Genomic DNA, 13,409 nt, shown 5'->3' on the forward strand with positions numbered 1-13,409 from the left:
GCAGCAGCAAAAAGTTCAAAAATAAGCTTCTAGTGCTTTGAGAACTTGGAAGATAAATACTTTTACCCTCGTGTTGTTTAAACACTGCAGTCAAATACCTACAGCTTACAACCAGGAGTGACCAATGTTCATAAACAATAAAGAGAAATAAAAGGCTCATGAGAATATAAAAATCAAACCTAATGAAATAAGAATATGGATACACTGTATTAGATGCCACAATTAATATACAAGTGACTGATGACAAAGATACTTTAAAGAAACTGCTTTTGAAACTAACATACAGCTTTTATAAGCAGACAATTATTTACAAAATACTAAGCTACCGATCAACAAAATCACCTCTTTGATTATACAAACAAACACTGCCACTTACCAGTGGTAAACGCTTCACGGCAGCCAGGTACTGTAGCAGACCCTTGGCATGATAAATTGTAGGGTGTAAGTCTGGATTTGGACTTTGCCATTGTCTATTCAAATCCTCTCCACTTAAGGAACAGCGGTGGCTGTATACATGTAAACACAACAATAGATAAACACTGGGATCAATAAATTCTTATATGCACTTGATTCATTTTATGATTCTATTCCACTAAGTATTTCAAACAGGTGTAAGTGGTGGGCTCACCAAAATGCATGTTATAATCATTAAGTAAACATCCATTTAGCATTTGCTATGTGCCAGATTGTGGGTTACATGCATTTAAACTGTAGTAAGCTTGCAGTTTTACAGGTCAAAATTTTCAAGCTATAGGAAAAATTCTTCATTCTGGGGTTTTGTTCCATGCACTATAAAATGTATTCATGGCCATATTTTCCATTCTGACTACATTTCTAATGCTAATATTCTGTACTTTGATTGCATTAATTATTATTAAATATGCTATCTGGACCCTCCTTCTAAGAAAGATAAGTATATAAAAAGTGCACACTTATAAAAATTCAAATACATTTTCATTTAACTGTAGGTTTTAAGTATTAAACTCACTGAGCAAAAATTTAAGCAAAGAGAAGGTGCTAACAGAAATATAAACAGAATTATAACTGGTCAATATGTTTCTGAATTAAAACTAGACATAAAAGCTCATTTTAGTTCCATAATCATACTATCTAGAAAAATTATTCTTTTTTTTTAAATTCAAACATTTTCTAAAACATGATAAATATTCATGGTACTCTTACTGAAATAAATATAGTACCCTCAACTTTGGAGATGCTCATGATAGCTACACAAAATCCCACTTTTCAGAAGCAGTAAAGAGACCTTGGTCTAAATTAACACAATAAATGAACTATACTAAACTATGAGCCACCTCCACTTAAAAAGTAACCTTCCAGTATTTCCACTTTAAAGAATTCCTCCTCATATCAGGAAGAAGTTAGCACATGGAGCTAATTCCATATTAGTGGAAAGAGATCCCAGAAAATTCTTTATCTTAGAACAACCAAGATCATGCCACTGATAAATAAGAAAGGAAACTACATGAGAATGATGTGTTAAAAAAATCTTTCTCATATCCTAATTCTGTGATTTTCCTAAAATGATTCAAGCAAAACATACATTTTATGAAATTATATTCTCATGAATAGATACAGAATTTCTCAAACATATTACCACTACTATACAGTTTAATTTCCATTTAAAAATTTATCACAGATTAACTCTTCACTAAATTTATTTTTGTTCTAGAAAAATCATGATATTTGCTTTCCAAATTAACCTGGATGCTATCATTTCAACAAGTTTACACAGGACAACCACAAAAATCTAGAATTTCTCTATAAGTATTGCTTAACTTACTTTCCATTGATGACACCATCTGGATTTAGCATAGGGACAATTTTAAAAATATAGGATTCTCGTAAACTCTGAGCAGTAGGGTTATTACTCATGAGATACTCCAATGTTCCTTTCATTACCCAACTTGCATTAGTTTCTCCAGGATGTACTCGAGCAGATAAAAAAACATACGGACGATTTCCTAAAGTGTACATAAAATCTCAAATTAGAATGAACAGCTACTAAAGTATGTATAATGTTTGACTTTGGGGCTTTAGAAATATTTCTACTCAATTGTGAATACTGATATAAAATCAAATTAGAACTCACTATGCACCTACTATTTATAAGTACTGCACTAGGCCCTCTAGAGAAAACAGATATAAAACCCATGTAAGCCATGTCTTATATGAAAATAACATATTAAATAGTATCTGAGTCACTTATTTATTTCCTAATGATTAATCTAAATATAAAATTAGTTCTTTAACATTACCTTGATTTCATAAAGAATAAGTAACTGATGAAATATAGATGAAATATAAATTTTTCATAAAGTCATGGGGAAATTAAGGAAAATATAATCTTATTCTTGTTTTAGAGTCACTATGATAAGCACAGAACAATAGATATATCTGCTCAGAGATTTACAAAGAAACTAAACATTTAGATATACAAGTCTACAAAATAATACTCAGTTCACCTGCTCACATTTTCATGAATAGCAAGTGCCTACTCTTTCTTGAAAACACCTTCTTATCAAAATTAGAACAGTTCTCTTATATATGTATATATCCTTTTTTTACCACAACTGTACATTTGAGACAACTTAAAAAATACAAATGATAGGGAAAAACAAGTAGCTATTCATTCAATATTAGCATCAAAACACTTGGGGGGTTTCTGATAGTTTTATTTATAAATAAAATTAACTGTAAATTCTTAAACGGATGGTATACCTTGTTATATTATACTTTGAGTGTGACTTCTAAGAATAAGAACTACAGTATATCAATATCAAAGAGACCTTAGAGGTCACCTCAGGCAGCTCCCTCATATTCAAGATGAGAAAACAGGCCTAGAAGTGGGCCCAGGGCTAGGCAGTAACAAGACCCAGACTAGCACCCAAGGCTTCTGGTGCCTATTCCCAGTACTACTGACCTTACAAAATATTCATGAAGCAAAAAAAAATAAGTAATAATGATTGGTACTGCGAGTGAAGAAGACAAACTTACTGAATTGACAGATATGTTCATAATAATTAGACTCTGGCATTGCTGTTATAGTCACCAAGGGACAGCTGTTTCCAGACAGGGTTTCACATAACACATCTTTTCGAAAATAGATTTGCTGAGGATTGTGTGCTGACTCCAATTTTTGAAGATGCATCTTAATAAAAATTTAAAAGCAAAGTATACAATCATTTAAAACCTCCCTATGATAAATAGGAATAAATGCATCCATATCTCAAACAGAACTAACTGTGAATCAGATCAGGTTCCTAATCCCTTCTCCAAAACCCTCAAGGGTCCAGACGCACTTGAACATCAGTATTTGTGGAACTTGAGAAAGGGGACAGATACGGGTTGGATAATGTTAACAATGCAAAGTGCAATATAACCAGTGGAGCTGGCGGCAGCAGCCTGTAATCAGCGAGTTATTATTTCTGCAGCAAAACCTATGAAGAGTCACTCTAAGTGGAATCAATATTCTAAATAAGCTCACATCAGGCCAGGCTTTGCTGACAAATGGGTTATGAAAATACTTTTGGTTTCAAAGCCTTCCGAATTTTGAAATTTTGTGACTGTAGATCTGTTAACAGCAACCTAAAATATGGAGAATGAAAATCATGTAGCACACATTAAAAAAATTTTTTTCCTTATTTCAAGATTAATATAGGCTCATTGTAAAATGTCTGGAAAACACAAAAAACACAGGAAAAAATTTAGAACACCTGTGATTGTATCACCTAGAGTACTACTGACAATAGCCAATGTATATAGAAGAAACTGTAATTACATGGAAGACTTATTATAATTTGATTTTACTACTTGGTAATTTATACATAAACATAAATATATTAATAATCATAAATACTATATCATATTATTAAATATGTTCAATATATGTTTTTTGAAAACACAAGCTTTTTATCCACCAAATATAAACTTTCTACTCCCTTATATTAAAGATATTTAGCTGGTTTCCAACTTTTGCCTATGTTCATTCACATAATCATGATTTACTGTGTGATCACTATTTCTTACTTGGAAACTGTGCCAGACACTTAAGGAAACAACAATAAATAAATGGACTCTGCCCCTGAAAATACAGAGTGCTATGAGGGCTTATAAAAAGGGAGAGGAACCTTGAAGAGTCTGGGCAGTGAGGAAAGGTCTTCCAAAAAAAATTACATTTAAAGTGAGATCCAAAGGATGAGTGAAATGGATATAAAGTGTGCTGTAGGCAGAAGGAAAGTATACAGGAGGAACATGAAATAATAATTTTTTAAAGAGGACATAGCTAGAACAGAAAGAAACAAATCGAGAATTTAACACAGGAGGAAGGGCTTGGTAGACCAGTCCTTCCCAAAGCACAGTATTGGCACTACTGGTAATTAAGACAACCAAATGGTATGTGGATAACCTTCAACATTTTTAAATAGATATGTATTTTACTTTTTAAAAAAAGTTTAGCATATTAAACCAGTTATTTCACAGATATTAACTCAGAATGAGGATAATCTTTAATATCCAAAGATAAATATTAAGTAAGTAACAGTTCATACAGTACAAAGAAATGGCAAAAACTGTGCAAAATAGTAGAGAAATGACTAAATGTGCCATGGTAAGAATTGTAGATTTCATACACATGGCAAGAGAAATCACTAAGGAGTTTTAAGCAGGGGATCTACATGACTAGACATACCACCAAAGACTTCCTCTATAGTGTGCTGAAACACTGATGAAGAAGAAAGGGGGTACAAGTGAAATTTAGGACAAAAGTTACAAAGAGGCTGACCCAAGTCCAAGCGAGAAACAATGGTAATGCCTGGAAGAGATCAAGGTAGTGGGACTGGAAGAAAGCAGGGATACTTAAAATGTATTAAAAAGGTAATGTCAGTAAAGAACAGAAACAAAAGACTACATAAATAACAACACTTTATGTTTCTGATGCTATGTTATTCAGCACAATAAAATGCCTGTTTATACTTTTACTGCAGATTGTAACTTTATTAAAATAAAGTGAGCTCATTTAATGCTCTCAGCCTTGATATTTCTTCGGCTCTGTGGACTATGTTTTCCTCTCATTTTTATCCTAATAACTTGGAAGCTTGTTTCTAATCATAGTGTTCCAATTTCTTTCAGTTGATCATATGAAGCTTCATGATCCTTGACTATTAGGACAGACATTCTGTTCTGAGTATAAATCTGTCACAGTAATTACTTGAATCGTTTGTTTTAAAATGCGAATAATAAAAAAGTCTTAAAAGAACCCACAAAACAACTCTTACCCCCCATATTCTAAGCAACCTGGATCTAGGACTCCATATGAAATCATAGAAGAAATGAATTCACTACAGAGAAACTTAAATTGCATTCACATTGTCTACTGCTATATTTTCTATGAGATTCAATGCTTCTCATTAAACAAGTTGAAATTTCACCTAGTTAAAATTTCCAAATTGGGATTTGTAGATTTCTACTCAAAGACAGAAAGCAAAAAGCATGTCATTTCTGTAGTATTTCTATTAAATAAAGACTACATTCCCATTTTACTTCAATGATTTCAACAAATACTGTATTATTTGCTAAAATTGTCAACCCTGGACCTTTTTATTACCTTACTGATTTATTAAAGCAATATTTCTTTTATTATCTAACACATACATACAATACAATAACGGTTGTAATACAACTTAATGAGTTCTCACCTGCAAAGTTGAATATGTATATGGATAATGATAAGCAAAATAGCACACATCATCTTTATGTGGAAAATTGACAGTAAATGTAATTGTATAGTAGGATTTTCCCTTTTGCCCACCTGCAGCAATTGAACTTCTTGAGAAGTGATTTCTGCAATAGAAAAGCATAAAATATGCTATTCATCCACACAAAAATTCTGATTTTTTCTTGTTATTTTATTAAACAGAACTTTAGGGGGAAAAAAAAGAAAACCCATGCTTTGTAAGAAGTCTAAATATTCTTAAAAATTAGACTTGGTGTTAATAAAGCAGTTAATTGCTATCAGCCAACATCATGACTTTCCATTTCTGGATTTACTAATTAAACAGAGCTCCTATTTTATGCATCAATAGAAGTTTTAGACCTCCCATTTTTTGACAGGTTTACACATTACTGGATCCAGGCAGTGATCAGCAATGGCTGCTACAACCACTGGATGAAAGGCTGACAGATCAGACAGCAATATCTCAGTTCACTGATCGCTTTTAAGATTACAAAAAAAAGAAATAACCAGAAATGATATGTTTCCTGGTGTGACACAACAGGAATTTCCTGCACCCTCTGTGAAGCATTCTTGTCAGAAATGAAACCTGGAGTTGACCAAGCTTCTAAATCTAACTATGAGTTTAGAAAACTGGTGAGAGAGAAGAATTTAGAAGAATTTATTAACACCACAGGGATGCAATCAGCAAAATCCAACATACGGGAAATCCAGCATGACAAATGATTTAGCTTCTTCAATAAATAAGGGATAAATTTAGAAAGAGAGAAAACGGAAGCCTATAAAGTAAGAGACTTGAGGGATGTATGAAGAAAAATCAAATGCAGTGTGTGGTCCTTTGATTGGTCTGATTTAAACAAACCAACTATAAAGTTACATTTATGAGACAAGTAAGTCTGAACACTGACTGGATATTTTATCACATTTAGGAGTTTTCTTTGCTGTGCTAATGGTATTGTGGATAGATTGCCTTAAATACGTATCTCTAAATGAAAAAGACTTTGAAGTATTTATGGATAAAATATATAGGAAAATGCCGTTAAAGACTCAGGGTGGAAGTAGAGGTGAAAGCCTAGCTGAAATAAAACCATGTGTTGGTAATTACTGAAACTGACAGATTAATACATAGGGCCTCATCATCCTATTATTCACTTTTGTAAATGTTTGGAGATTTCAGTGGTAAAAAAATTTTTAACTATATTACTTTCCAGACTTTAAATATCACTGAGATATGATGACTTAATTTCTAAAATTCCAAATCACCTTGCATTATTTAACCATGAACTGAAGAAAAGCCATGGCCTAGAGGTTATTTACTCATGCACACAGACATTCAAGGCAGATCACATCCTTAGCACTACCCTGGGATCAGGCTTTCTAATGTAATTTTAAGAGAATAAAGCTTGTAATTAATGAAAATAAAAGAACATTGACATAAAAAACGGTATAGTTTTTATTACTTAGCCATTATATCAGGGAAGGAAATGGCAACCCACTCCGGTATTCTTGCCTGAAGAATCCGAGGGATAGAGGAGCCTAGTGGGCTGCCATCTATGGGGTCGCACAGAGTTGGACACAACTGAAGAGACTTAGCAGCAGCAGCAGCACTATATCTTGAAATAGATACTCAATGACAAGGTGCTAAGAGTTGAGGAAAATGCAAAATAAGGTCCCGAAGTAAATCTTGCCAACTCTGTTCCCTCAAAAGTTTATCTATTTGGTGGGGGGCGGTATTCATGCCATCACATTACAGCTATGGATTTTACAGGTTATATTTTTTCATATACTCATGGAAGGTAGTTTTATTCTCATTTTACAAATGAGACAAACAAGCAGCAGAGGACAATGCAAAAATAGCAGTTTTTAATGCCCTTATGTAGATTTCAGGCTTGAGGAAAGCAACTGGAGTAGTGTGCATTATATAGAAAGTGGTTAATAAATATCCGTCGAATTAGCCTGAATTCCAATTCCAGATTTAGAAGTAGCCAAAAGAAAAAAAAAAAAAAAAAAACTAAAGAAACAAAATCCTTGCCAGCACCTCTTACATAGAAAAGAAAAACAACCTGAGATGCTATGACCATTCACTTTACATGTAAAAAAGAAAAGTATTCATTGATGATTTTTTTATTGTGTAGAAGACAAGCATGAAGGAAATAATACTTTTTGAAAATCACTGTTTCCCCCTTTAACATTTTAAATCAATCTGCCAAAATCTAACCACGCACTTCCCAGACAATCACTGCTCCACCTCAACTTAAAAGGAAGATATAAATGATGAGGGTGTATTTTTATATTAGCCTAACATGAAAAGAAATATGAAACTTATTCAGGTAAAAAAGAATTGCATATAACATTATACTTCTGTTCCTCATATATTTCCTATTTATTTTGCTTAAAAAAGGGGGGAAACTCTACTGAAATTAATTCCAAGGAACATTTCTTTCTTAGAAAGTAATAGCAGTTAAGATCTAGGTTGTTCCAAAGCCCTATCTAAATCATTAAAACCAGCTTAATTTTAGAAGTCTTCATCTATCTGATAAAACTATAAGAAAAGGCATACTAGCACTATTTAAGCACAATATAAAATATTAAAAAGTCAAAATCCACTAAACAGAAATCTCAGGATTAAGATTAATAAGAGCAAAGAAACAGGTATGTTAAATTAAGGGCATTCAATAGCAGACAGACGTTATCTTGAAATGCATTACATGCAGAAACAGTAAAAAGAAAAGAAAAGCATACGATAATCCTAGATTACTTAGTCATGAAGTTGAGGAATGATCCAACTTTGCCACTAAAGCAATAAATGATTTCTAGTACTTACTTCTAACTTAATAAACGGATCACCTGTTTGAAGTCAAAGTTGAACTGGCTAAGCTGAAGCAACCTAACTATAGAATACATCTCCTACTAAAACACTCAAAGTTAAAATGAGGTAAATATTTGTGTTTACCTCAAAATCACTGCAGATGGTGATTGCAGCCATGAAATTAAAAGAAGCTTACTCCCTGGAAAGAAAGTTATGACCAACCTAGATAGCATATTCAAAAGCAGAGACATTACTTTGCCAACAAAGGTCCGTCTAGTCAAGGCTATGGTTTTTCCAGTGGTCATGTATGGATGTGAGAGTTGGACTGTGAAGAAGGCTGAGCACCGAAGAATTGATGCTTTTGAACTGTGGTGTTGGAGAAGACTCTTGAGAGTCCCATGGACGGCAAGGAGATCCAAGCAGTCCATCCTAAAGGAGATCAGTCCTGGGTGTTCTTTGGAAGGAATGATGCTGAAGCTGAAACTCCAATACTTTGGCCATCTCATGAGAAGAGTTGACTCATTGGAAAAGACTCTGATGCTTGGAGGGATTGGGGGCAGGAGGAAAAGGGGACGACAGAGGATGAGATGGCTGGATGGCATCACCAACTCGATGGACATGAGTCTGAGTGAACTCCGGGAGTTGGTGATGGACAGGAAGGTCTGGTGTGCTGCAATTCATGGGGTCGCTAAGAGTCGGACACGACTGAGTGACTGAACTGAACTGAAACATTTGTGTGAAGAAAAAAATTATACTTCATATCATCAGAACAATAAAAAGCCACTGTAAATTATTTCCTACAGTTTCTAATTACAGTCTTTCTCAATGAGGTTCCCAAAGTTTTACAGCTATAAAAGAGCTGAGAACATATCTAAATGGGAGAAGCAAGACTGGACATATGTCTATCTACAAAACACATTTTATTGCTACTAAATAAACCCCCTGAAATGAATCTCAAATTATAAAAAAAAGAAAACCTTTTCTGTTAGAAGTAATACTAAAGCATATCATAATTCAGAGAACACAGTATCTCTTTTATCCCTAAACCGAAATAGGATGAACTAATATTTCCTTCTATAAACTGCTGTCCTATTATTATCAGAATACTTACTTATAGTAACAAATGTCAGTCCCCACACGAATCCACCATGGTCTAGCATTTAATGCTTCCTGAACTGAATACATGAGTGGTTGCATACCTTTGACAGAAAGAAAAAAGAAAGAAAACTCTTTTCAGAATTTCTGAGTTAAAAATTAATCCTGTCATTTTAGAAAGCACTAAACATTCATGAAAGTTAATGAATATACATTTTGGCATTTCAACATGTATTTTTAAAAAATCTGAGATGTGTGTGTGTGTGTATGTGCACACTCAGGAATGGTTGACTCTTTGTGACCCATGGACTGTAGCCCACCAGGCTCCTCTGTCCATGGAATTTTCCAGGCAAGAATACTGGAGTGGGTTGCCATTTCCTATTCCAGGGTATCTTCCCAACCCAGGGATCGAACCTGTATCTCCAGTGTCTCCTGCATTGGAAGGCAGATTCTTTACCACTGAGCCACCTGGGAAGCCTGAGATCTTTCACGAAGATCTAAGAACTGATGCTTTTGAACTGTGGTGTTGGAAAAGACTCTTGAGAGAGTCCACTGGACTGCAAGGAGATCAAATCAGTCCATCCCGAAGGAAACCAGTCCTGAATAGTCATTGGAAGGACTGACGCTGAAGCTAAAACTCCAATACTTTGGCCACCAGATGCGAAGAACCAACTTATTAGAAAAGACCCTGATGCTGGGAAAGATTGAAGACAGGAGGAGAAAGGGACGACAGAGGATGAGATAGTTGGATGGCATCATATGGACATGATGTCAATGGACATGAGTTTGAGCAAGCTCTGGGAGATAATGATGGACAGGGAAGCCTGGAGTGCTGTGGTCCATGGGGTCACAAAGAGTTGGACACGACTGAGCAACTGAACTGAACTGAAATCAATGAATGATATGTTTTATTTCCAATTAACTAAAATGAGGTTACAACTTCAGTGAGTAAAAAGTCATTTAACATTCTGCTATTACCTTTTCTATATTACATCTATTATATCTAATTATATATATACATATTATACAAAAATTACATACACATAATATATATTATATAAAAATTATACATATATTCCTCATAACAAGTGAAACAGAATACAGTTAAATATTATCCCCCCTCCAACTCTCCACAGATTCCCATCTACACCAAGGTAAGGAAAACGATGCCACTGAACCAGCATGATTGTTTTCTTCCTCAACAACAGGTGTTTATACCATGCAGAAGGAGGGAAGGGAGAAAGAGGAGGGACAGTTAGCAAAAGCAGAATTAAATATATAGGATATTTTCTTAGGTAGTTTTAGAAATATACTTTCACATACATTTTAAAATCATTTAAAAGGTTTCCAGGTTTCTAACTAGAATTAATGAAATTTATATGCAAATTTTGGAAAGGTTCACAATTTTTATTGAGATCTGGCTCAACTTTTCTTAAATTATAACCTAAAGATACAATCACCTTTTTCATTCTCTTGCTATAGAATCATTATCTTAAATTTACCTCTGATTATTTTTATTAGTCTTCAATAGTTTCTTGGGTTCTCTAAGCACATAAATCATATCACTTGCAATTTTAAAAATTTTATCTTTTCTTTTAGTATTTATAACACTTACTTTATTTTCTACTTATATTTCAAGAAATGAAACAATCTCAAAAACTATTCTGAATACAGTGGTAAGAACTAAACTATCTTGCTTATAATTTAAATAAAAATATCTTGCCATAAGATGCAATATTTGCCAATTGTTTTTCTTAATAAGTCAACTTTATCTTATTTAAATAAACAGCTAATATTGAATAATTTCTATGTGTCAGATACTGCTCTTTGTATTTTTATACCTTTTAAGTCATTAAATCCTCACAACAGCTCTCTGTGGTAGGTGCTTATTTCTTCCTACAACTGGAGCAGTTTCCCTCATACTTCTTATTACACTTATGTGTTTTTAATTGTTTTGTTATATGACTTTTCAGCATCCACAAATAATCACATGGCTTTTCTCCTTAAGTCTCTCGATGTAATAAATTGTTTAAATATGTTTACTATTGTGAATTATCCTTGTACTCCAAGAAAAAACTTTTCTCTTACTGCTATATGATGAAATTAGCAAGATTTCACTTAGAATTTTTGCATCTAAAACTTGGTCTTTTTTTAAAAAATTACCTTTACCAAGTATTGATATTACACTAGCTTCAGAAAAACATATTTAAAAGGTAGCCATCATTTATTAGAATTTAAAAAAATCTATTTTTAGAAGTAAATACAAATCAGTTGGAATGTCATCCTAATATGGTGACTACTAAATACATTTTTAATTTCCTTTTCAACAGCTGTAGTCTGTTCAGTGTCTCTACTTTTTTCAGTCAGTTTCAGTATTTCTGTTTTGTCCCATTTGTCCTATTTCTATCTCATTTTCAGCATTTAAAAAGAATTCTCTTACTTTCTTTTGGTTTTATTTTTTGCTGTTCTAATATCTTGAGTATTTTAATACTTTTAATTAATACTCAAAATATCTTGAGTATTTTTTCAGTACTTGAGTAGTAACTTATTTTCAGTCTTTTCTATTTTAAATAATGCAGTTATTAAAGGCATTCAGTTTTCCTCCAAATAGCAGTTTAGCTATGTCCCATAAGTCTATAAAGAGTTCTCCTTTGCTGGACTTTCTAGATCAGAGCCATCCAACCGAACCTTCTGCCAGAATGGAAATGTTCCATACCTGCACTGTGCAGTGTGGTGGCCACTAGCCATGTGTGGCTCCTGAGCACAGCCAGTAAGCCTATTGCCTCTTAAGAAGTGAATTTTAAATTCTTACAGCAACTGTGTTTTAATCATGCGGTATTTCCTGAAGCCTTTGCTCTAGCTATGTGAGTGCCATGTGGTTATGGTTATTGTATTGTATAAAGGTTAGTGTTCTGTACGGCAAATGAAACCACCAACAAAATGAAATGGCACCCTAACAAATGGGAGAAAATATCTGCAAATCCTAAATCGGATAAAGGGTTAACACTCAAAATATATGAAGAACTCCTACAACTCGATAGCAAAAAACACACAAACAACTGAAAGGTGGACAAAGGATTTGAATGGACATTTTCCCAAAGATATACATATGGCCAACAGGTAAATGTAAAGGTACTCAGCATCACTAATCATTAGGAAAATGTAAATTAAAATCACAGTGAGACTTCACCTCACACCTGCTTGAATGGCTGTTATCAAAAGGACAAAGAAGTGTTGGTGAGAATGTAGAGAAAAGAGAACGCTTCTGCATCATTGGTGGGAATATAAATTGGTGCACTCACTGTGGAAAACAGTATGGCACTTCCTCAAAAAATGAAAAAATAGCACTAGCATTTGATCCAGCATTTCCACTCTGGGTATTTATTCTTAAAAAACTATTTCAAAAAGACATATGCCACTCCCTACCATGTTTAATGCATCATTACCTACAACAGCCAACACATGGAAGGAACTTAAATGTCCACTGATGAATGAATGGATAAAGAAGTTCAGTTCAGTTCAGTTCAGTTCAGTTCAGTTCAGTTCAGTCACTCAGTCGTGTCTGACTCTGCGACCCCCATGGACTGCAGCATGCCAGGCTTTCCTGTCCATCAACAACTCCCAGAGCTTGCTCAAACTCATGTCCGTCGAGTTGGTGATGCCATCCAACCATCTCATTCTCTGTTGTCCCCTTCTCCTCCTGCCTTCAATATTTCCCAGCATCAGGGACTTTTCAAATGAGCCAGTTCTTCGCAT

At 33.9% G+C, this 13,409-nt stretch overlaps 1 protein-coding gene across 1 annotated transcript in view; it reads right to left on the reverse strand.

The window, feature by feature from the left end:
- The window catches only part of AGTPBP1 (ATP/GTP binding carboxypeptidase 1), a 191,434-nt gene that overhangs the window by 25,025 nt on the left and 153,000 nt on the right, over positions 1–13,409 (reverse strand). The window contains 5 exon segments of the mRNA XM_068974119.1: positions 377–506; positions 1,802–1,982; positions 3,016–3,169; positions 5,715–5,859; positions 9,670–9,757. Coding sequence (XP_068830220.1) covers positions 377–506; positions 1,802–1,982; positions 3,016–3,169; positions 5,715–5,859; positions 9,670–9,757 — 698 coding nt within the window.

This window comes from Capricornis sumatraensis, chromosome 6, assembly GCF_032405125.1.
Source record: "Capricornis sumatraensis isolate serow.1 chromosome 6, serow.2, whole genome shotgun sequence".
Classification (NCBI taxonomy): Eukaryota; Metazoa; Chordata; class Mammalia; order Artiodactyla; family Bovidae; genus Capricornis; species Capricornis sumatraensis.